This window comes from Colobus angolensis, unplaced genomic scaffold (genome assembly GCF_000951035.1).
Source record: "Colobus angolensis palliatus isolate OR3802 unplaced genomic scaffold, Cang.pa_1.0 Scaffold100, whole genome shotgun sequence".
Lineage (NCBI taxonomy): Eukaryota > Metazoa > Chordata > Mammalia > Primates > Cercopithecidae > Colobus > Colobus angolensis.
This window is the reverse complement of record NW_012110920.1, coordinates 4,140,071-4,164,169: the sequence shown is the minus strand read 5'-3', so window position 1 is coordinate 4,164,169 and position 24,099 is coordinate 4,140,071. Positions and strand designations below refer to the sequence as shown.

The window sequence follows — 24,099 nt, the reverse complement described above, 5'->3', positions numbered from 1 at the left end:
GATTTTTTACTCTGTATACAAGGTTTTTTCCTAGTGTCTAAAGAGCTGTCCCTCTTTAGACTAACAGTTAAGTTTACAAGGGGATTAAGTGATTCTATAGGTAAACTTAAGGTTGAACTAAGATTCTATCTTGGATAACCAGCTATCACCAGGCTTGGTAGGCTTGTCACCTCTACCCAGAAATCTTCCCACTATTTTGCCACATAGACGGGTGTGCTCTTTTAGCTGTTTTTGGGTAGCTCGTCTGGTTTCGAGGAACTTGGTTCTAGTTCTCTTTGTGAAGTTGTCTCTGGTTAATTCGTTATGCAGAAGGTATAGGGGTGTGTCCTTGCTGTTTTGTGGTTGGTTGGTCTTTTTTCATCTTTCCCTTATGGCACTGTGTCTATAGCGCCAGGATAAAATTTCTATCGCCTATACTTTTGTACGAGTGAATAGTCTAGTAAAAGTTATTTGGTATTAGTATTGATTGTTGGGTTTGGGGCTAGCATTAGCTCAAGGCAATCAAATTATATTGAGGTCTTCAGGGTGTAAGCTGGATGCTTTATATTAAGCTATGCCTTGGTTTATCCAAGTGCACTTTCCAGGACACTTACCGTGTTACGACTTATCTCCTCTATATAGATATGAGGGGTGTTTAGTTAAGTTGATCCTTAAATATACTTGAGGAGGGTGACGGGCAGTGTGTGCATGTTTTATGGCCTTATTCAATTAAGCACTCTGCTCTTAATTTACTGTTAAATCCTCCTTGGGCTCTTAGATTTCATAAGAGCTATCGTGGGGTTTTCTGGGGTAGAAAAGGTAGCCCATTTCTTACCACCTCATAAGCTACACCTTAACCTAACGTTTTTGCGGGGGCACTTATGCTTAATTTATAACCTTTATTAGGGTTTGCTGAGGATGGCGGTATATAGACTAGGCGAGAGGTGGTGAGGTGAATTGGAGCATATTGATTATAGAACAGGCTCCTCTAGAGGGATGTGAAGCACCACCAAGTCCTTTGAGTTTCAAGCTGTTGCTTGTAGTATTCTGGCGAGTAGTTTTGTTGTTCTAACTATTGAGGTTTAGGGCTAAGCATAGTGGGGTATCTAATCCCAGTTTGGATCTTAACTATTGTGTATTCAGAAGCTTTAAAGCCACTTTCGTAGTTTATTTTACATCAGCTGGTGTTTTTTACAACTTAGATGGAGTTTAGCTTTATTAAAATAGATCTAAAACACTCTTTACGCCGGTTTCTATTAGCTTGGGTTAATCGTATGGCCGCAGTGGCTGGCACGAAATTAACCAACCCTGGGTGCAGCATAGCTTAGTTAAACTTTCGTTTATTGCTAAAGGTTTGTCACTGCTGTTTCCCGTGGGGGTGTGGCTGAGCAAAGTGTTTTGAGCTGCGTTGTGCGTGCTTGGTACTTACTCCTTTTGATCGTGATGATTTAGAGGGTGTTTTCACTGGGGCGGGGATACTTGCGTGTGTAATCTTGCTAAGAGTTAATAGAAAGGCCAGGACCAAACCTGTCTGTTTATGGGATGTATAAATCCGTCTAGGCATTTTCAATGTCTTGCTTTAGGTTGATTAAGCTACATAAATGGGTTTTGTTAAATTTGGGGGGATTGTCTTTTTTTCCCAGGCGGCTGCCGAAGATGGCGGAGGTGCAGGTCCTGGTGCTCGATGGTCGAGGCCATCTCCTGGGCCGCCTGGCGGCCATCGTTGCTAAACAGGTACTGCTGGGCCGGAAGGTGGTGGTCGTATGCTGCGAAGGCATCAACATTTCTGGCAATTTCTACAGAAACAAGTTGAAGTACCTGGCTTTCCTCCGCAAGCGGATGAACACCAACCCTTCCCGAGGCCCCTACCACTTCCGGGCCCCCAGCCGCATTTTCTGGCGGACCGTGCGAGGCATGCTGCCTCACAAGACCAAGCGAGGCCAGGCTGCCCTGGACCGCCTCAAGGTGTTTGACGGCATCCCACCGCCCTACGACAAGAAAAAGCGGATGGTGGTTCCTGCTGCCCTCAAGGTCGTGCGTCTGAAGCCTACAAGAAAGTTTGCCTATCTGGGGTGCCTGGCTCACGAGGTTGGCTGGAAGTACCAGGCAGTGACAGCCACCCTGGAGGAGAAGAGGAAAGAGAAAGCCAAGATCCACTACCGCAAGAAGAAACAGCTCATGAGGCTACGGAAACAGGCCGAGAAGAACGTGGAGAAGAAGATTGACAAATACACACAGGTCCTCAAGACCCACGGACTCCTGGTCTGAGCCCAATAAAGACTGTTAACTCCTAAAAAAAAAAAAAAAAAAAATTGGGGGGATTATATATGGTTGTGAGGTACTGTCTTTGGGGGTTGTGATAATAAGGGTGTGGGTCTGGTAGCCAGTAGGTATGTAGGTGGGGTAAAATAGAGAGGGAGTTAAAGTTGAAAGTAGTAGGATGAGATGGAGATTGTGTTAGTTGAGGGGTAGCAGTTAAAATTGTGCATAGCTAAAAGATGAGAACACAGGCTCTGGCTCGGTGAATTGAGGCTTTTGTTTTTGGGGTTTGGCAAAGGTATGTTTATAGGGGAAAGGCCAGAGATGGGGGATGGGGGGTTTGAGAAAAAAAAGTAAAAATTTGTTGTGGTTTTATAGTTTAGGATGAATATACTAAACTAACCAGCTATACTAGGATTGGTTATTGTTATGTCCAACAAGCATGAATTAAATAACATCTTATTGGTAGTTATGCGAGGCTGGAATATTGAATGTAGGTGTGATCAGTAATGGTATGTACTAGGAATCAAAGACAGATCCTGCGACGTATGGTGTGGCAGGGCCAGCTTTCTGCGATGGGGTCGCGTGCACACCCGAGATAAAATATACCAAATGCATGGAGAGCTCCCGTGACTGGATAATAGGGAGATAGACCCGTGATCCATCGAGATGTCTTATTTAAGGGGAACGTGTGAGCGATCTTAGTCTTATGGCCCTGAGGTAAGAACCAGATGCCGGATACAGCTCACTATAGCTACCCCCACGTGTCATGGGTCCGGAGTGAGGAGAGTAGCACTCTTGTGCAGGAGATTGATTTCACGGAGGATGGTGAACAAGACACCACTAACTGAGGGGGGTATCCGTGGTGACGAGAATATATTTGATTTATATGTGCTATGTTCGATGAACGCTGTAATGCACTGTGTACGATAACTGAGTTTTGGTATTAGTTGATATCCTTGGGGGAAAACTTGATCTTTGGTAGTTGATGTTATGTTCTACAGTTGATTAAGTCATGAGGATTCTTGCTTGTAAGCATATTTACAAGGACAGTTTGTAAGTGTGCATAAATATGTACGAAGTACAGTTAAGCATTTGTAGTACTATGTAATATTCATGTTGGCTAGCAGTAATGCACGAATTACATAGGAGGTTGTAAAATAAGTTAGTACTTAAGTCGTACTTAAAAAGTGCACCCCATAGAATACAGAGAGTAGTTTAAATTAGAATATTAGCTTTGGGTGCTGATGGTGAAGTTAAGTGCTTTCTCTCTGAGTTGTCCTGGGGAGAAGTCTCCGTATCCGGTTTACAAGACCGGCGTATTAGCTTGTATTACAACGGCAGGTTCATTTGAGTAGATTGTTTTCGGTTAAGGAGGCAAGTGGTATAAGATTTCGGATTGTGATAAAGTATATTAGGGATGCTATTTGTCCGATAATAATGAAGGGGTGGTTTACTGGTTGGCCTCCAATTCAAGTAAGGGTCAGCAGAATTGTGATTAGGAATCAATATAGGAATTGGCTGAGTAGGTGGAATGTTATGCTTTGTTGTTTGGATTTGTGAAGTATGGGGATAAATGCAAAGATGAGGATTGATAGTAGAAGTGCTAATACACCTCCTAGTTTGTTAGGGATGGACGTAGAATTGCGTATGCAAATAGGAAGTATCATTCTGGTTTGATGTAGGGGGAGTGTTTAGGGGATTAGCTGGAGTATAGTTGTCTGGGTCACTTAGTAGGTCGGGTGAAAATAGTACTAATATTATTAGGGTGAAGAGGAGGAGGATTAAGCCTAGGATATCTTTGATTGTATAATAAGGGTGAAAGGTAATTTTGTTAGAGAGGAAATCCCAGAGGGACTGTTTGATCCTGTTTCGTGAAGGAACAGTAGATGTAAGGTTGTAAGGACTGTAATAATGAAGGGTAAGATAAAATAAAGGGTAAAGAATCGTGTGAGGGTGGGATTATCAGTTGAATATTCGCCTCAGACCCATTGGACAAGGTCAGTTCCAATGTATGGGATGGCTGACAGGAGGTTTGTGATTACTGTGGCACCTCAGTATGATATTTGGCACCATGGGAGTACGTAGCCTATGACGGCTGTTGCTATAGTTATAAGTAGGAGTATAATGCCGATATTTCAAGTTTCTAGGAGGAGGAATGAGCCGTAGTATAGGCCTCAACCGATATGTAGGAAGAGGCAGATAAAGAATATAGGGGCACCGTTAGCGTGGAGATAACGGAGGGTTCAGCCGTAGTTTACGTCTCGGGTAATGTGTGAAACTGAGGAGAAGGTGGAGGAGGTGTCTGGCGAGCAGCGTATTGCTAGGAATAAGCCTGTGATGATTTGTAGGATTAGACAGGTAGCAAGGAGTGAGCCGAAGTTTCATCATGCGGAAATACTGGACGGAGTGGGTAGGTCAATGAGGGAATTATTAATTATTTTTGTAAGTGGGTTTGATTTGCGTGTTGCTGTCATTAGTGTTTTTATAGTTGAAATACAACGATGGTTTTTCATATCATTAGTCATGGTTAGAGTCCATGTGGAAGCAATGACATATATTTTATTCTTGTTGAGTGTACTATTGGTTATGGGGTTTGTAGGATTTTCTTCTAAGCCTTCTCCTGTTTATGGGGGTTTGGCGTTAATTGTTAGTGGTGTGGTTGGCTGTGTTATTATCCTGAATTATGGGGGGACTTATGTGGGCTTAATAGTGTTTTTGATTTATTTGGGGGATATAATGGTTGTTTTTGGCTACACTAGGGCAATGGCTATTGAAGAGTATCCTGAGGCATGGGGTTCAGGGTTTGAGGTTTTAGGGAGTGTTTTAGTAGGGTTGGCGATGGAGGTGGGGTTGGTTTTATGAGTTTTAGATTTTGATGGGTTGGTGGCGGTGATTAATTTTAATCATGTAGGGAGTTGAGTGGTTTTTGAGGGAGAAGAGCCGGAGTTAATTCGGGAGGATTCTATTGGTGCAGGTGCTTTATATGACTACGGGCGCTGATTGGTAGTAGTTACTGGTTGAACAGTATTTGTTGGTGTATATATTGTAATTGAGATTGCTCGGGGTAATAGACTATGTGATTAAAAATAAGGTTAGGGTAAGGGGAATGAAGAAAGATAATAGGATTTGATTATACCTTTTTGAGTGGCAGTGAGGATTGAAGTAGTAATATGGGTATGTGAGATTGTTTTGGGTATAGATTTTTCTAATCAGATTGAATCTAGTAAGAGGAAGGCTAGGTTTTGACTTATAAGTAGGTTTTGGTAGGAAACTGTGCCGTGAATTGTAATGGGGTGGAATCCTAATATATTGGAGAATTTGAATGTGTGGAGTGGAATATTTATTTTAAGCTTATTGGTTATAAGAGTAAGGTATAGGGCTACTAGGAATCCTAGAGCAGTTACGTATAGGGCTGAGAGTTTTAGGTTGGGTGATATTGTTATTTGGGGGAGTGAAGTGGGAGAGATGCTGTTGGTGATGAGGAATCCTGCGAGTAGGCTGCCGGTTGTGAGGCGTTTGATTGGATTTAGTAGGGTGGGAATGTTTTCATTGATATTAATTAGGGTCGAGAAGCGGGTTGTCCTGTTAGGGTGAGGAGCATGGTTCGAGTGCTATAGGCGCTTGTTAGGGAGGTGGCAATCAGAGTGATAGATAGGACTCAGGCGTTGGTATACGACGTGTTCGCGGTTTCGATAATAAGGTCTTTGGAGTACAAGCCTGTAAGAAAAGGCATGCCTGTGAGTGCCAGACTACCGATGGTTAGGGAAGTTGAGGAAAGGGGTATTATTTTAAATAATCCTCCTATTTTTCGATTGTCTTGTTCATTATTAAGGTTGTGGATGATAGATCCAGAGCATATAAATAATATGGCTTTAAAGAAGGCATGGTTGCAAATATGCAGGAATGCTAGGTGTGGTTGGTTAATGTCGATAGTGACTATGCTTTGAGAAAAAAATAAATGTAAACGTATATCTCATTTTTCTGACACATTTTAAGAAGAGAAAAAAAAACTTCACTTAGTTTCATTTGCTCAATTAGACCACTGTGATAATACTAGGTATGTTTATTGACCAGTTGTCCATAAAAACGTGTGCTCTCGAAAATATATGACCTTCGTCACAGGGAAACAGAAGGAAAAGGGAAGCAGTTGCCATATTTTAACTCTTAGAAAAATATGTTCAAGTGTATTCCCAACTGACTCCTTCCAAATACTATAGGTGATGTTAATTTTGAACTGTTTTGATCAAAGATTTTCATATGAATTAAGTAATTCATTAAGTTCCTAAAATAACTTTCTGGGAAAAAAAGTAAAGGTGAGAAAAATAAATGTTGATACTTACTTGCACAAAAGATACTATAGTTCCATGAGCCTTTGGCATCACAAATCAGTCGACTTGAACTGATTTTACCATACCCAGGGTGGCAGGTGTATTTCAGAGTAGTTCCAGTTTTGAATTCAGTATCATACAATGGATTTATTGGAGAAGCAAATGGTAACTTGGGTGGAGGGAGTCACCTGCACACACAAAAAAAATGGCAAGGAACATCAACAGCTATATCTTGGGACATAATGTCTCGATATCTGAGTACTAAGTTTTCTAGAGCAGAGACCATGATTTTCTCTTTCATCATAACTCCTGTTATGTCATTGTTCAATGAGTGCAGTAAGTGATCAATAATACACGCTTGTTGAGTAATGATAATGACAACGATAATGAGTAAAGGCAGAAAAATTTCATCCGTCTTTGACTGCATAAGTGCTAATTTATTAGAAAGTGAATGAATAGACTTGATTTTCATCATTCTATCAGATTGCCCACATCTGTCTGCTCAGAATATAGGCAGCTATGCTATGCCATATGGCTCTACCTCCTGCCTTAGCAGAAACATATTTTCTACTAATAATAGCATTATGCAAGATTAGTTGCCTCAGTCAAGGATGAGGAAGCATTTCATTTGTGTCCTTTTGGATCTTTTAGGTTTAGAATAAATGGCCTGTTAAAAAATAAAAATATTTTTCAAAAACATCACAAGGTGGAGAATCATTAAACCCTTGAAAAATAAAATCTTAATTCTACTTCCCTGGCAAGAATTAAACAAAGTACTGAATGACCTTCCAAATGCCCCAGAAGAATTATACCAACCTCCCCTACATTCTAAATAACCACACAGGCAGTGAGAGTTCATGGCCAGGCTGGCAGATGATACGAATTTATTACAAGTCATGATTGCTTCAATGTTAAGTTGTTTAGAGTTTTCTGGAGAGAAAAATTCTAAAAGGGAGCATCAGGAGCGTCTATAAAACAAGATTTTCTTTTTTTAGTTTATAGTATGTTTCCCAAATTCCAGGTGGTCAAATATATCCCATAATGTTAAAGATCTCTTAGACACCTCTTAAAATAGGGTGTGTGATGAACTCAGTTGTAGACTGGTTGTCTGGCCTGTCTGTCCACTACTTACCAAGAACGGTAGCCAACAAAACAGTGACCAGCATCATTTGGAACAGAGTTGAATTGGAGACTTTCCACAGCCTAGAGAAGAGCAAAGCTGCCATTTCTCCTTTTCTATCGAAGGTGGAGCCCTCAAGGAGTGCTAGTGGAGCTTTCTGGGAGTGCATGATATGGTGCCTCTTCAGTGTTTTTCTGCTGAAAGAACTCAACTTAATAAACAGTCCTTGAATTCTTACCTGTCATAAAGTACTACGAAGAATAAAATGGGAACTGTTTTCAAGGAGATTATAATCAAATGTAGAAGAAAAGGCATTAAATGTTTGTAATAAAAGATAGCTTGTATTTTCTGACAGGAACATATTCAGGATACCAGTAAATTCCAGAGATCTGGGGTGGACTGTACAGAGGTAGTAGATATTGCTGTGAAATTTGGAGTGTTAAATGTGGGATATTTTAGGGCAGTAGTAAAAATTGAGTAAAGGCACAGCAGTGAGAAGGTAAAGGTTATTTCTTGAAAATAGTAATTAGTGCTTCAGTTTGTTTAGAAGATAAGGAATTCCTGACAGGAGATGATAGTTAAAGATAGAGAGGCAGGTTAGAACTGGGTTTGATCAGGTTTTCAATACCAAAATTGGGAGCTTGAAACTAGGAAATATATATATACTTTGTTTAAGTAACATGATTACTCTGTTTTTGAAAGACTATTGTGGCAGATGTGTACAAGGTAGATTGAAAGAGGCAGAGAGAAGAGACAGGGAGATTGATTAAGAAGACTATAGCAATTGGCCAAGTGAGCCAAGGAAATTATCTGAACAAGGAAATGGCAGAAGAGTTATAGAAGAAAGAGCAAGCTTAAGAAAAGCAAGAAAATGACGACAGAGGAAAAGAGTTGGAGAGGTCTCTATCTATTAATCATATATCTATCTATCCATCCATCTATATGATTTTCTTATGGCAACTATCAACAAAAACAAAAATCCATTGGGTCATTTAGAATTTTTTAAGTATGTTTTTTACCAACAACCACCAACAATAAGTAGTATTACTATTATGTTTCTTGGTTTCAGTCATTCATTAATCAGAGACTTCTTCAAAGCAAGATCTCTATAAAGTCATTCTTACCCCCGAATGAGAAAAACCCTCACATATCCTAAGTTTACTTCAGAAACAAGTTACTTAAGAAGTATTACCCAAAGTGATATATAAAATTAATTTTCAGTGAAATATAGGATTTCACCTTTTGTTCTGAAACCTTAGGTAGGTTGAGATGGTTTCATATTATCATCTGTCCTTAATTATATGAACTGCCAACTCATGTGCATTTAACTCAATAGGCCAATGTTGTGGGGCATTTCCCCTATGTTTTCTTCTAGTAGTTTTGTAGTTTGGGGTTTCATACGTAAATCTCTAATCCATTTTGAGTTGATTTTGTGTATAGTGAGAGGTAGGGATCTAGTCTCATTCTTCTCTATGCGAATATCCAACTTTCCCAGCACCATTTATTGAAGACTATCTTTTCTCCAATATGTGTTCTCACCTGTGTCAAAAACCAGTTGGCTTTTGGTGAGTAAGTTTATTTCCAGGCTCTCTCTTCCGTTCCATTGGTCCATTTGTATATGAAGATTTTCCCCATTCAGTATGATGTCAGCTATGAGTTTTTTATATATGCCTTTATTGTCTTGAGTGCATATCTTCTATAATAATTTGTTGAGTGTTTTTGTCATGAAGGAATGTGAAATTTTGTCACATTCTTTTTCTGCACCTATTGAAATGATTATATCATGCTTCTCTTTCTTTCTTTCTGTTAATGTAGTGTGGTCACATTTATTAACCTGAGTCTGATAAACCGTCCGTGGATCCCTGGGCTGAATTCCACTCATTATAATGAATAATCTTTTTAATGTGCTCTTGGATTTGGTTTGCTGGTATCTCGTTATGAATCTTTGCATCAATGCTCATCAGGGATATCAGCTTATAGTTTTCTTTTTTCATTGTGTACTTGACTAGTTTTAGAATCAAAGTAATGCTAGCCTTGCAAAATGAGTTTGTAAGTATTCCCTCCTCTTCAATTTTTCTGGAACAATTTGAGAGGAATTGGTATTAGTTCTTTATTAAATGTTTGGTAGAGTTCAGCAAAGAAGACATAAGGTCCTAGGCTTATATTTGATGGAAAACTTTTGATTACTGATTCAATTTTCTCTTCAATTCAACTTTTAATTGGTCTGTTCAGATGTTCTATTTCTTCATAACTTGATCTTGGTAGGTTGTATGCGTCCAGGAATTTATCCACTTCTTCTGTCTTATCAAATTTGTTGGCATATAGTTGTTTATAATAGTGTCTTATAATACTTTCTATTTCTGTGGTATTAGTAGTAATGTCTCCTTAAAATAAAAAATCTCTGTTTTATTTATTTTAGCATTCTCTCTTTTTTTTCTTAGTCTAACTAAATGTTTGTCATTTTTGTTTATATTTTCAAAAACCCAACTTCATTTTATTGCTTTTTTTTTTTTTTGAGACGGAGTCTCACTCTGTCACCCAGGCTAGAGTGCAGTGGTGCGATCTCAGCTCACCTCAAGCTCTGCCTCCTTGGTTCACGCCATTCTCCTGCCTCAGCCTCCCTAGTAGCTGGGACTACAGGTGCCCACCACCACACCCAGCTTTTAGTAGAGACAGGGTTCCACCGTGTTAGCCAGAATGGTCTCGATCTCCTGACCTCATGATCTGCCTGACTCAGCCTCCCAAAGTGCTGAGATCACAGGCGTGAGCCACTGCGCCCAGCCTCTTTTTAATTTTTTTCATATCTTTTTCATTTATTTCTGCTTTGAACTTTATTATTTTCTTCCTTATACCAATTTTAGGTTTAGTTAGTTCTTGTTTGTCTAGTTCCTTGGGATGATTATTAGAAATTTCTCTTCTTTTTTATGTAGGTATTTATTACTATAAACTTCCCAATTAGAACTCATTTCGCTGTGTTCTATAGGTTTGGGTATAATGTGTTGTCATTCTCATTTGTCTCAAAAAATCTTTTAGTTTTCCTTTTAATTTCCTTTTGACCAATTGGTTTTTTAGGGACATGTTGTTTAACTTTCATATATCTGTAAAGTTTCCAAAGTTTTCCTTGTTAATTTCAAGTTTCACATTATTGTGATCAGAAAAGTTACTTGATATGATCTCTACCTTCCTAAATTTTTCAAGACTTGTTCTGTGTCCTAACATCTGATCTATCCTGGAGAGTGTTCCATGTGCAGTTGAAAATGTGTATTCTGTAGATGGTGTGTGGAATATTCTGTAAAGATCAGTTAGACCCATTTGGTCTATGGGGCACTTTAAGTCTGATGTTTCTGAGTTGATTTTTTTTTCTAAATAATGTGTCCATTGCTGAAAGTGAGATATTGATGTTCCCTAGTATTATTGTATTGCAGTCCATCTCTCTTTAGGTCTAACAATATTTGCTTTATATATATGAGTGCTCTAGGATTGGGTGCATATGTATTTATAATTATTATTTACTCTTGTTGAATTGATCTTTTTGTCATTATATACTGACTTTTTACAGTTTTTCTTTTTTTTTTTTAGCTTCAAGTCTATCATATATAAGCATGGCTACTCCTGTTTGCTTTAGGTTTTTGTTTGCTTGCAATATTTTTTTCCATCCCTTCAATTTCAGTCTATATTTGACTTTACCATGAAATGAGTCTCTTATAGGTAGCACATCATTGGATCTTGTAGTTTTATTCATTTAGCCACTATGTATCTTTCAACTTAAAAAATTAACTTATTTACATTCAAGGTTACTTTTGATAGGTAAGGACTGACTCTTGCCATTTTATTAATTGCTTTGGTTGTTATATAGATTCTCTGTTTCTTTCCTAATTTTTTGTTGCTTCCTCTCTGTTGGTGGTTTTCTGTGGTGTTTAACTTTGTTCCCTTTTTCTTATCTGTGTGTCTGCTGTAATTTCTTTATTTGCAGTTCACCATGCAGCAAATATATAAAGACTCCTAAAGTTGTATTGACTATTTTTAGCTGAATATCAACTTAACTTTGGTCGCATAAAAATACTTAGACTTTTTCTGCTTTTCTCCCAATTTATGTTTTTCTTGCCCTAATTTACTTCTTTATCTATTCTGTGTTCCTTAGCCACTAATTGTAGCTGTTGTCGTTTTGACTATTTTGACTTTAAACATATATACTAGAGGATTGAGAGATTTACATAGCACCATAACATCACTGGAGTATTCTAAGTGTGATTTGTAGATTTACCTCTATTCATGAGTTTAATACTTTCATGAAAACACATGTAGACTTTCTTCATTCTTTTTTACTATTATTTCTTTATTTTCCCCTTGACAGGATTTTTTCAAAAGATTTAAATTGTATTTTACTTGTCATATAGCTTCTAAGCAGCATAGCCAGGATATAAACCTTGATTTTGGAAATTTGTCTATGAAAGTTGAATACATACATTATACAACCGGCATGTACTATACACCAAAAGACATGTATTGGAATATTCATAGTTATGTAATAGCCAAAGAACTAAAACCATCTAAATTGTATCCTTAATAAAGTAGATAAGTAAATTATAACACAGCCATAGAATGGTATAATATATAGAAATGAAAATGAATAAATGACAATTAGACTCAATGTAAATAAACCTCACAAATGTAAGCAAAAGAAATCAGACAAAATATAATACATACTGCATGATCTCATATATAAAAAGAAGTAACAAATACTCAACTAGAGTATTTAGGGATGCATGCTTATTTTATAGAACTATAAATAACAGAAAAAAGATGATTGCTACGAATCAAAAGAATAATGGCATTAGAAAAGGAGGAATAGGGCAAGATGAGGTGAGGCATGAGGAAATAGGTTCTCTAAGAAGAAGTGGTGACAGACTGAGAGGACTGGCATGTTAAGTAAAATCTTTCTGGATTAAATTAGGGATGTATCTTGGATGAAGATAGAAACTGAGTAGCTGGATAAAATAGGAAATACTGTACAGTATTGGACCATAGTTTTCTACGTGCTGGATCATAACATGTCTATTCATACTGTTTTCGTGTTCAAACGCTGTTGAAAGATTTGGATTCAGAAGTGGGACTTGGTTAAAACTAAGCACATACCTATATCAGACCCTCTCACAGTTTCACAATTGAGAAGTGAAGGTAGTTAAACATTTGCTGATAACATTTTTCAGTATTTTCTTTTCAACTAAAAAACAAACTTGGGAAGTAGGGGTAAGAATCCCCAGTCTGCTTTGATTGTCATTTTGTCCCTGTTCTATCTTCTGGTACTTCCTCCTCATAGAACTAACTCTGGAAAATCCTTGAGGATTTGCTTTTAACTATTGATTTTCTGTTTTTAAATAAGTCTGTTGGGAGCACTAAATGTCCATAAAGAGTCATATACTTTTTGGTTGTAATGTCTTTTGTTTTTGTTTTGTTTTTTGTTTTTTTGGAGAGACAGAGTCTGGCTCTGTTGCCCAGGCTGGAGTGCAGTGGTGATCTCAACTCACTGCAAGCTCCGCCTCCCAGGTTCAGGTGATTCTCCTGCCTCAGCCTCTCGAGTAGCTGGGACTACAGGTGCATGCCACCACGCCCGGCTAATTTTCTGTATTTTAGTAGAGACAGGGTTTCTCTGTGTTGCCCAGGCTAGTCTCGAACTTCTGAGCTCAGGCAATCCATCTGCCTCAGCCTCCCAATGGACATAATGTTGTTAAGCATTAGAGTGAGGGTGGAAATAATTAAATGGAACAATATATAATTTGAATACAATTTTTAAAATCTTCAATATATCAAACACTAATAAGTAAATGAAACGATAATAAAATGTTAAGGCCAGTTACAGTGGCTCATGCCTGTAATCTCAACCCTTTGGGAAGCCCGGGAGGGTGCATCACGTGAGCCCAGGAGTTCGAGACCAGCCTGGGCAACACAGGGAGACCCTTACCCTGTCTCTACAAAAATGAAAATAAAAAATATTAGCTGGGCATGGTTGTGCATGCCTGTGGTCTCAGCTACTCAGAAGGCTGAGACAGGAAGATCCCTTGGGCCCAGGAGATCATGGCTGCAGTGAGCCATGATAACACCACCACACTCCAGCCTGAAAGACAGAGCAAGACCCTGTCTCAAAAATAAATAAATAAATAACTAAAGCAGATATAACAATTAAAATTTCATGTCTTAAATATAAAATCCTTCTTTACAAATCATTCAAAAATAAAATTGTCAAATAAACACATGAGGAACGAACACAAACAAGTAAATCAGTAAAGAAGAAATACAAATATGCATGCAGAGTGGCTTATTGAGGAGTTTTCACAGGAACATTGTCTGTAAAAGAAGAATGAGAGGGAAGAGAGAAAAGCAAAACTTTGAAGCAGTTGCATCAGAGACTTCAGAGCATCCTCTAAAGCTGGACTGGCCCTTCAAAGGTGTACAGGATTAAGTAAAGCCGGGCTTTTGTACCACTGCATCAACCAGTCAATAAATGTGGGCTGTTCCAGGGAAAGATTGCCACCTTGAGTGAGGCAGCTCCCCAAAACATCCGTGCTTGCTAAAATGCAGATTCCCAATCCCCTAATCAAATATATCTAATGAGGCTTCAATGTCTGAATTATTTTTTAAATGCCTCAAGTGATTCTCATGTGCAGCAAATGCAGGAATCACTAATCTAACAGAGACGAAATCCATTCATTTTTCTATATATTCCAGGTTCTATCTTTGATTCGAAACAGAGCTTTAGTAGCTGTACCTGGATATCAGTAGCTTGCTTAACTTCTTGTAAAAGTATCAGTCTTAATTTACGTTTTAATAGATGAACTCAATTCTCATAAAAGGCTAGTATATTTGGCTATTTGAAAAACTTTGCAATTGTCCATGTTATTGGCATTGTCCTAATTATGTTATTCATTGTTTCTTATTAAATAGCCCAGGAGATAAATGTTAATTTTCTATTTTGTTTTTCTATTTTAATTAGTGAAAATAAGTTCCTCTTTCAAAACTTTTTATCAACTACTAGGAAATATATAATCATTTTTCCTTGACTGAAAATAAACTCAACAAAATTACTTATAAGTCTAAATTTTAGTGAAATTGCTGCTACTCTTCCAGTACTTCCTCCTCCACAGGTGGCACTCTAAGCAATCCTTGAGTGGTTTGACTTTGCATTTTTATTTTATCATCATTAAGTTATACGTGTCGTGCCAGTTATCAATGCATTTCCTCTCCGATGCAAACTCACCATTTACTACAGCTCTGTGATGATGGATGAAATTCCCTTAAGTATTAATCCTTCACAGCGAGAAAGATGTTTAATATTCTCATTAGAGGATGCTCGAGGGACGTTGCAGGAAGCAAAGATTCCCCTGCTGTTTCCTGCTGCTACATGATGGGTTAAGTAAGATATACGTGGGTGGTCTGCCCCAGGCCCTCTTCCCAGAATGCACTATCGCCTGGCAATCTTGTGGTCCTGGACCAGACTGGCTGTCACCTTCCTGTGGTTCTTCTGATGGATACTTCTCCAAGACTCTTACCACAACAGCACACCTACTCCCTCTTCATGCCTGCACACCTGGCCACCTACTTGCCTGTGTGCTTTCTCTGCCTTGAAGGCTTGCTACTGGGGTCACTTTTCCTTCTGCACACCTGCCCATCTGGCCACTATCTGTGGTTCCCCTCACAGATAGCTCGTGTTCCAGGGACCCCAGCCCTATTTGCAGGCCTATGCATGTAGTCACCAGGTGGAGCACACCTGTAGTCTGCCTCTGTTCTAGATATTTGGTTTCTACTTGCCCAATGACTGCAGACCAGCTTTTGTCCAGGCAACTAGTGAACTTCTCTGGCATCCAGTGGATTGCAACAATACCTTTTTAATGAAGTCTAAACCCCAGCCTTGGGAAAGGGCACCTCATTGCAGTTTGTCTCCCTTGAGTGCCTTGCCTCAGCCCTAGAATACCATAGAGAGTTTTCTTAAATTTTATAATTAGCTTTTTTATCAGAGTTTAGTAATTCTATGCATTAAATTTCCTCTATTTAAATCACTGTATGGTTTCTGTCTCCTGATTGGACCCAGGCTGACACTCAGACATTTTGGGATAATCTAAAACTTGTAATAAGCTTCTACTTGGTATTGAAATAGATGGCATAAAAGTTTCTGAGGGAAAATAATTTTGTGGAAATAATTTTTAATTACATAATCTATTCAATGTATTTACATTTTGAATAAAGAGTATTATTTTTTAAATAAAGGAGAATTCACTATATCCCTAAATATGCAAATAGACTTGGTATCAGAAGGTCACTTATTGGGTAAAATTGGCAGAAACAGTACTAAGAAGGGTTGTTCCTGAATTCAGAGAAATATTAGAAAATAGCATCCCTCTTTTTTAGTGCCCATAAATATAAAATGGTAATGTAATCAAAATAGTCTCTCTTTAGTTATAACTATTTTAGGGCATAGCCTCTAGCTTACCAATTGCTTTCTCCCCACAGTTATTAAACCTGGACTAGAAAGAATTCACTTCGTTTTAATTTATTTTCTTGTGGTCAAAGAAGGATATTTGGCAGTGGGGGTTTCGTAGTTTAGTTTTTTCAGGCTCAACTAAACTTTAGCATGAGATTCACGTTCCAAATAGCCTATACATGTTTTATTCCTGGTATAATTATTCAGCACCACTGTGAGTGAACTTCTGAAGGAAATAGACGAACTAGTTAGTCACAGTGTAAAGAAAAACATTTAACTTAAAGCAAGCAGACAAACGCAACTGCTGTGCCTTTTAGGCACAGGAGCAATCATTTCAGGAAAGTTCTCTCAATGTTGATAGTGCAAAAGTATTGTGGTGATGGAAATAGCCTGAGGAACAGAGGGAGAAACAGAATTTTTAAAAGTACAGGAAAACAAGAAATGGGGAAAGGATTCCCTATTTAATAAATGGTACTGGGAAAATTGGCTAGCCATAAGTAGAAAGCTGAAACTGGATCCTTTCCTTACTCCTTATACGAAAATTAATTCAAGATGGATTAGAGACTTAAATCTTAGACCTAATACCATAAAAAACCTAGAAGAAAACCTAGGTAATAGCATTTGGGACATAGGCATGGGCAAGGACTTCATGTCTAAAACACCAAAAGCAATGGCAACAAAAGCCAAAATTGACAAATGGGATCTAATTAAACTAAAGACCTTCTGCACAGCAAAAGAAACTACTATCAGAGTGAACAGGCAACCTACAGAATGGGAGAAAATTTTTGCAATCTATTCATCCGACAAAGAGCTAATATCCAGAACCTACAAAGAACTCAAACAAATTTACAAGAAAAAAACAAACAACCCCATCAAAAAGTGGGCAAAGGATATGAGCAGACATTTCTCAAAAGAAGACATGCATAAGGCCAACAGACACATGAAAAAATGCTCATCATCACTGGCCATCAGAGAAATGCAAATCAAAACCACAATGAGATACCATCTCACACCAGTTAGAATGGCACTCATTAAAAAGTCAGGAAACAACAGGTGCTGGAGAGGATGTGGAGAAATAGGAACACTTTTACACTGTTGGTGGGATTGTAAACTAGTTCAACCATTATGGAAAACAGTATGGCGATTCCTCAAGGATCGACAACTAGAAGTACCATATGACCCAGCCATCCCATTACTGGGTATATACCCAAAGGATTATAAATCATGCTGCTATAAAGACACATGCACACGTTTGTTCATTGTGGCACTATTCACAATAGCAAAGACTTGGAATCAACCCAAATGTCCATCAGTGACAGACTGGATTAAGAAAATGTGGCACATATACACCATGGAATACTATGCAGCCATAAAAAAAGATGGGTTTGTGTCCTTTGTAGGGACATGGATGCAGCTGGAAACCATCATTCTTAGCAAACTATCGCAAGAACAGAAAATCAAACACCACATGTTCTCACTCACAGGTGGGAACTGAACAATGAGATCACTTGGACTCGGGAAGGGGAACATCACACACCAGGGCCTATTATGGGGAGGGGGGAGCAGGGAGAGATTGCACTGGGAGTTATACCTGATGTAAATGATGAGTTGATGGGTGCTGACGAGTTGATGGGTGCAGCACACCAACATGGCACATGTATACATAGGTAACAAACCTGCACATTATGCACATGTACCCTAGAACTTAAAGTATATAAAAAAAAAAAGTACAGAAGCAGTAATTGCCTCATCTTGCATGGGAGAAATTTAAATTGTAAATTCAAGTTGTAAACAGGCAAAAAAACAGAAGTTCCTTCTCTGGAGCAACTGGGTAGCAACAGAGAAGACACTTATAAACATCAGTATTTGGATATTCATTGCCCTATGCTTGTCATTAGATAGGACAACCAAAAACTCAGTGACTCAGAGCAGGTAAAACTTTATTTTTCTTTCAAAAACAGTTCATAGGCAAAAATCCATTCAGGATGGAAGGCAGTACTGCTCCACATGGTCAACTAGGGACTAGGGCCTTTTCTCCTTGTTGCTTTAATATCCTCTAGGATGCTGTCCTTCTCAACAAGGCAGAAGCTAGCTCTCAGGCACCCTATCAGTATTTCAGTTCTCAAGAGTATGAAAGGGGAAGGGGAGAGAAAGAAGCTTCCTTTTTAAGAAGGTGACAAGCAAGTTGCATTTATTGGGAGGTTGCTGCAAGGGAGGGACTAGTTGAGCAACCCTGTGCCCTGCTGATACTTAAAATGGTAGAAGTGGTTCTATTACTTAAAGTAAAAATAGAGGTTAATACAGGCAAACAATTAACACTCTCTGTTATAGCCACAAGTTAATTTAAAATGCCTCACTGTCCCATCATGCTGCAAGTTAGCCTGCTGCCAGCAAAATTTGTTCACATACACAGAACTTTAAATGAGATTATTTAGGCCTTGCTCTTAAAGAACAACTGCTGACCAATGATCATTAACAGAGGTTTGCAGGGAGCAAAATCATACTTCCCTTTTCCAAAATAGCTCCACAGAGACAATAATGAATCTAGATGGAAAAAACAGGATTGCTATTTTTAAAAAAACAGAAAACAATTTTTAAAAATTATTTGGAAAATGTTAGAAAGTGTTCTTAAAAGAAATTGAAAAAGTCAGCAAAAAAACAATGAAGTCAAGGAAATCTCCAAAAAAGTGTTTGGATAATTGAAGGTAAGAATGAAGACAGAATATAACTAAATTCAATAATTAACAAGGAGGTCCAATACCAAATGATTTTGGTTTCCACGAAAAGAGACAACAGTGAAGAAATGTTACTGAAAACATTTTATAAGAAAATTTCTCAGGATAAAAGAATGTGAGTTTACAGAGTGAAAGAGCCCATCAAGAATTAGCATAATAAATGAAAATAAATCATACAGTAAAGTATACCAACGTGGTATTGTAGAACACCATGAGTAAAGATTGTATCCTAAAAGCTTCTAGAGTTGAGGAAAAATCAAGTCATAAATCAGGATGTCTTCTGACTTCTCAATAGCTGTATGGAATATATTAAAACAGTAGATAAATTTCTTTAAAATGAGAGGAAAAATAACACTTTACCCAGTCTGCTATGCCCAGCCAAACTATCAATCAAGTGTGAAAATAGTTTCAATCAACTGTGAAAATAGTATCAATCAAGTGTGAAAACAGACGGTTTCAAGAATACAGGAGTTCACTCAATAGTTTACTTTCTATACGTCATTTCTTAGGCAGTTCCTGGAGGATGTGCTCCAACAAAATGAGGAAATAAGAAAGAGAACACGAGTCAACCAAGTAAAGACAGGGCAGGAAGGCGAGTCTACAGATTTGAGAGCATCCATTGCTTGTTGTAGTGGGTAGCAGGCCCTATCAATGTCCTGTCAGTATCACGAGGGCCCTGCCACTTTAGCACACTCTGAACAACTTCCAACTGCCTTTTATCTGTTTCCTTTTACACAGGCTTTTTCCACAACCATCGAAGGTTACTCTGATTTGCAATTAGCAGGATAAACTGAAGATAACACCCTACAGAAGCAGACCTCAATTAACAACTGATGGAAGTAGGTATAAATATCCCAGCTCCCTACCCTTAGCTATGATTACTCTGAGGTGCGAGTTCACCATCTTTACCAGTTTCCCTTGGGATGAGACTTCAGTCATCCTAACTAGCTTGCTAACATATCCTTTTTGGTTGCCTTTGTTTTCATATCTCATTGCCTTTCTCTCCTGGTGTTTCCTGCACCTCCTAAACAAATTACCTACGCTTTAATTCTTGTTTCAAGGTCTGTTTCTAGGGCTTTGGGAGAAAGGTACACGAGAATAAGAAAGGAATTGATAAAGCATATGATATCTCAAGATTTGGAACACATTTGGTAGACTGAAAAATCTCTTGGAGCATTTTGGAGAAAATGTAAATAGAAATATAGAAAACAAAACAAGCAAGCAAACAAACATTACTAGAAAAGGACATTATAGACAACTTATTAAAACAAAAGAAAGGAAACATGCTCACAAAATACTATTTGGTATACTGCATAGTCATAACCTGTAAAAGTTATTATTGATGTAACCAAAATTATTCAATAATTATATTGAAAGAAAAAGGAAAAGCAGGTGGTATATTAGAAGATGATTGAATATCTGTGATCAATAGATAGCAGCTAAAATGAATAATTTAAGAAAAACAGAAAAAACATATTATCTTAAAATATGAAGGTAAATATCAGAAAAAAATGTTGCAAGATATGACAGTGGTTCTCTGGGAGTAGGGAAAGGGAATTGTGTGCACCAGATAATATGCTAATTTGTTAAACATGAATATATCCTAATTTTAAAAATAAATAAAGTTGATAGGTCAAGAAATAGATGCATTTCTAACATGGTTTATAATTTATAGAATTATGCACAAAGTTAAAATCTTAAATGTGAAATTTAAATTTAAAATGGAAAGAGAAAAATGGATAATATATTGGAAGTAAGCTCTCTATACTTACCTTTGTTTTAATATTTGTTAGAATATATATATGTATTTATTTTAAATAATTTTTAAAGGGATTTAAATGAAAGGATAAATTAAAGAATAGAAGGATAATTTAAATCTATGTGAAAATAAGTCAACACTACTCCTTTATATTATTAAAGAATGGTAAGAAAGGAAAAATAAAGGGCAAAGGGCTAGTATTTAAAAACCTCAACTGTTTCTTCTGTACTCTTAAAGACTGAGACTTGGGGTGGATAACTCTTTGTTTAAGCATCTTAATAACATGAAAATATAAGCATACATAATTACCCATCTTATCCACTCATAAAATGGTGTGCAAGGTGACTTTCTGGATAGTGGAAATTTTAATTTTATTTATGAAATTAGTTCATTTATAGTTGGTGGAACAGAAGATCCTCAGCACCACTCCTCCCCACAAAAGTACAACTTGCAACTATTCAAAGACAAGAACACCACCTTGAATTCACCAGAATCTGAGAGAGAAAAGGAGAAAGCTCCTACAACAAATCACAACTGGTAAAATGGCCATTTTAGACTGTGCCACCCTCTCCCCTAAGCTGGCATAACCACCACTTACGGAGAACTTCCCTGGACCCACAGTTTCCAAGGTGGGAGGAGGGAACTGGAAGTGGAGTGGACATTCTACCTTCCCACTGGTCTGGGAATTTTCATGGGAAGCCCACTGCAGTCCTGTCCCACAGGAAGCACTGGGAATGCCAGGAGGGCTGAACCACCTGGGGTGAATTGAAGACAAGTGGGGGGAAGGGGTGCTTATCACAGGAACTAGCATGTGGGCTACTCTGCATATAAATCTGCTGGGCATCACACGAAGGAGACTGGACAGTGCCATACTGCTTCATGGGATACAATCCATGGCAAGGCCTGAGTCCCTGGTCAGATTTCCCACACAGCCCAGATGCTTACATGGAACTTTCCCCTGATCTGGAAGCAACTGAAAAGTCAGTGATGAAATTCTGGTGCTCTCTTAAGTCTTCCCCAGACCTGGAAACCACTGCAGGTCTATGTTTAAGTTCCTGTGCAAGCTATAAGTTCTGGTACTCACAATAAGTCTTCCCCAGACTGAGAAACAATGAAAGGGCAGTGATTTAGTTCCAGGAAAGTGTTTAAATTCTGGTACTCAATACAAATCCTTCCCAGAATGGGAAGCAACTACAGGCCAGCAAATAAAGTTCTAATGTTAAGTAATAAAAGTCTAACACCACCAAAGAACACCTGCAAAAGTTGGAAGAGGTGGCCATTTCTTTGAATGCACAGGCATCAATGTAAAGACACAGGATTGAAAAAAAATCAGGGAAAAAACCAACAAAGCTCTGGCAATAGACCCTGAAGAATTAAAGATCTGTGGACTGTCTGACAAATAAGTAATAATAACCCTCTTTTAAAAGTTCAGGGAATCACAAAAAAAGAATAGAAAATTAAATAAAATTTATAAAACAATCCAGAAACAAAATAAGAAATCTGACAAAGAAATAAGAACAATTTTTATTTGATGTCTGTTTTTTAGAGATGGGGGTCTCACTTTTTCACCCAACTTGGAGGGCAGTAGTATGATCATAGCTCAATGCATCTCGAATTTCTGGTCTCAAGTGATCCTTCAGCCTCAGTCTCCCAAGTGACTGCTACAGGCACATGCCAGAATGCCAGGCCAATTCTTAAACTTTTTGTGGAGACAGGGTCTCCCTATATTGCTCAGGCTGGTCTCAAACACCTGAGCTTAAGTGATCCTCTCCCTTTGGCCTCTCAAAGCACTGGGATTACAGGCATGAGCCAACATGCCCAGCCTAGGAACAACTTTTAAAAACCAAATCGAAATTCTAGAAATAAATAATGCAATAACTGAACTGAAAAGCTCAACAGAAAACTTCAGCAGCAGACCTGATCAAACAAAGGAAAGAATCAGCAAGCCTGGGCCCTAACACAGTGCCTTATGCCTATAATCCCAGCACTTTGGGAGGCCAAGGTAAGAGTATTGCTTGAAACCAGGAGTTTGAGACCAGCCTGGGCAACATAATAAGACTCCTTGTCTCTTAAAAAAAGCCAGGCATTGTAGTGCATGCCTGTAGTCCTAGCTCCTCAGGAGGCTGAGATGGGAGAGTCATTTAAGCTCCGGGGTTCAAGGTTACTGTGACCTATGGTTGCACCACTGCACTCTAGCCTGAGTGACAGAAAAAAAAAAAAAGATTCAGCAAGCTCAAAGACAAAACACCCGCCCCACTTTCAGCAATAAACAGAGAATCCAGACAGTAAATCAACAAACAAACTTTGGAGTTAAACTACACACTATACCAAATGGAACAAATTGATATTTACACAAATGTCATCTAACAGCTGCAGAAACACATTTTCTCATTACCACATGAAATATTCTCCAGGATACACTGTATGTTAGGCCATAGCATACACAAGTCACAACAAATTTTTAGAAATCAAAATTATACCAAGTACCTAAAAACAAAAAAGGCCATAAGTCACAAACCCATAGCTAATACCATACTGAATAGGGAAAAGTTGAAAGCCTATCTTCTAAGATCTAGAACAAAACAAAGATGCCAAGTTTCACCACTTCTATTCAACATAGTACTGGAAATCCTAATCTAAGCAATTAGACAAGCAAAAGGGGAAGAAAAAACATTCAGATTGGAAAGGAAGAAGTCAAAATGTCCCTGTTTGTAGATGATATTATCTTATATTTAGAAAAACATGAAGACTCCATCAAAAAACTGTTAGAATTGATAAATAAATTCAGTAAAGTTGCAAGATTCAGCATTAATACAAAAAAGTTAGTGATATTTCTGTAACCCGATAGAGACTGGCTGATGCCATAGTTCTTAGTCAACCGATAGGACCATACAGAAAAGGCAATTGTAGAAGAGACCATCTGTATCCTGTACCTACTCTAGAGATTACTGCAAATGGTCCCATAGGTGCCATTGGCTACCCATGTCTTTCTGCCTAATGGTGATCCCCAACCTTGGAGGCTGCTCAGCCAGCCAACAGCGTAGATCCCTTGGGTCTGGAAGCCATTGCTACTGGAGCAAAACTTCACCGGTGAGAGAAGAGAATAGGTAGAAAAATACCCAGGTCTTCATCCTGAGGAAGACAACTCAGAGTTGGAGTCTACATGCTCTCAGATGATTCTAGCATGATTGAGTCCCAGTTGGCAATGAAATAACCCCCTCAACAATGTTCCCTCATGTTTTTTTTTCCCTTCCCCATCTTACTGCCCACTCACTCACAGTGTTTTCTGGAACCACCTTTCAGGGAAACTAGTTGCTCACAAATTCTTGGATCAGCAGAAATTCAAAAATAAACATTAAACCAAGAAATTCCTAGTAGCTTAGTAGGTAATGGTTTTTAAGATCATAGATAGATACGTTTGATGCTAAGTGGATGTCTTA

At 38.2% G+C, this 24,099-nt stretch overlaps 1 protein-coding gene and 1 pseudogene across 3 annotated transcripts in view; one reads left to right on the top strand and one right to left on the bottom strand.

The window, feature by feature from the left end:
• The window catches only part of LOC105509464 (zona pellucida sperm-binding protein 3 receptor-like), a 30,562-nt gene extending 17,555 nt beyond the window's left edge, over nt 1-13,007 (bottom strand). Inside the window, 3 exon segments of the mRNA XM_011938705.1 lie at nt 6,582-6,757; nt 7,698-7,927; nt 12,927-13,007. Of these exon segments, the coding sequence (XP_011794095.1) occupies nt 6,582-6,757; nt 7,698-7,927; nt 12,927-13,007 (487 nt within the window).
• Nucleotides 1,616-22,909, top strand: LOC105508828 (annotated as a pseudogene). 2 transcript variants are annotated; one of them, XR_001001342.1, is made up of 4 exons: nt 1,616-2,261; nt 21,699-21,704; nt 22,300-22,304; nt 22,899-22,909. The product of XR_001001342.1 is annotated as a 60S ribosomal protein L13a pseudogene, transcript variant X1 (transcript). The 2 variants fall into 2 exon arrangements; XR_001001343.1 differs by lacking the exons at nt 21,699-21,704; nt 22,300-22,304; nt 22,899-22,909 and adding an exon at nt 13,243-13,268.
• Nucleotides 22,910-24,099: the final 1,190 nt, after the last annotated feature.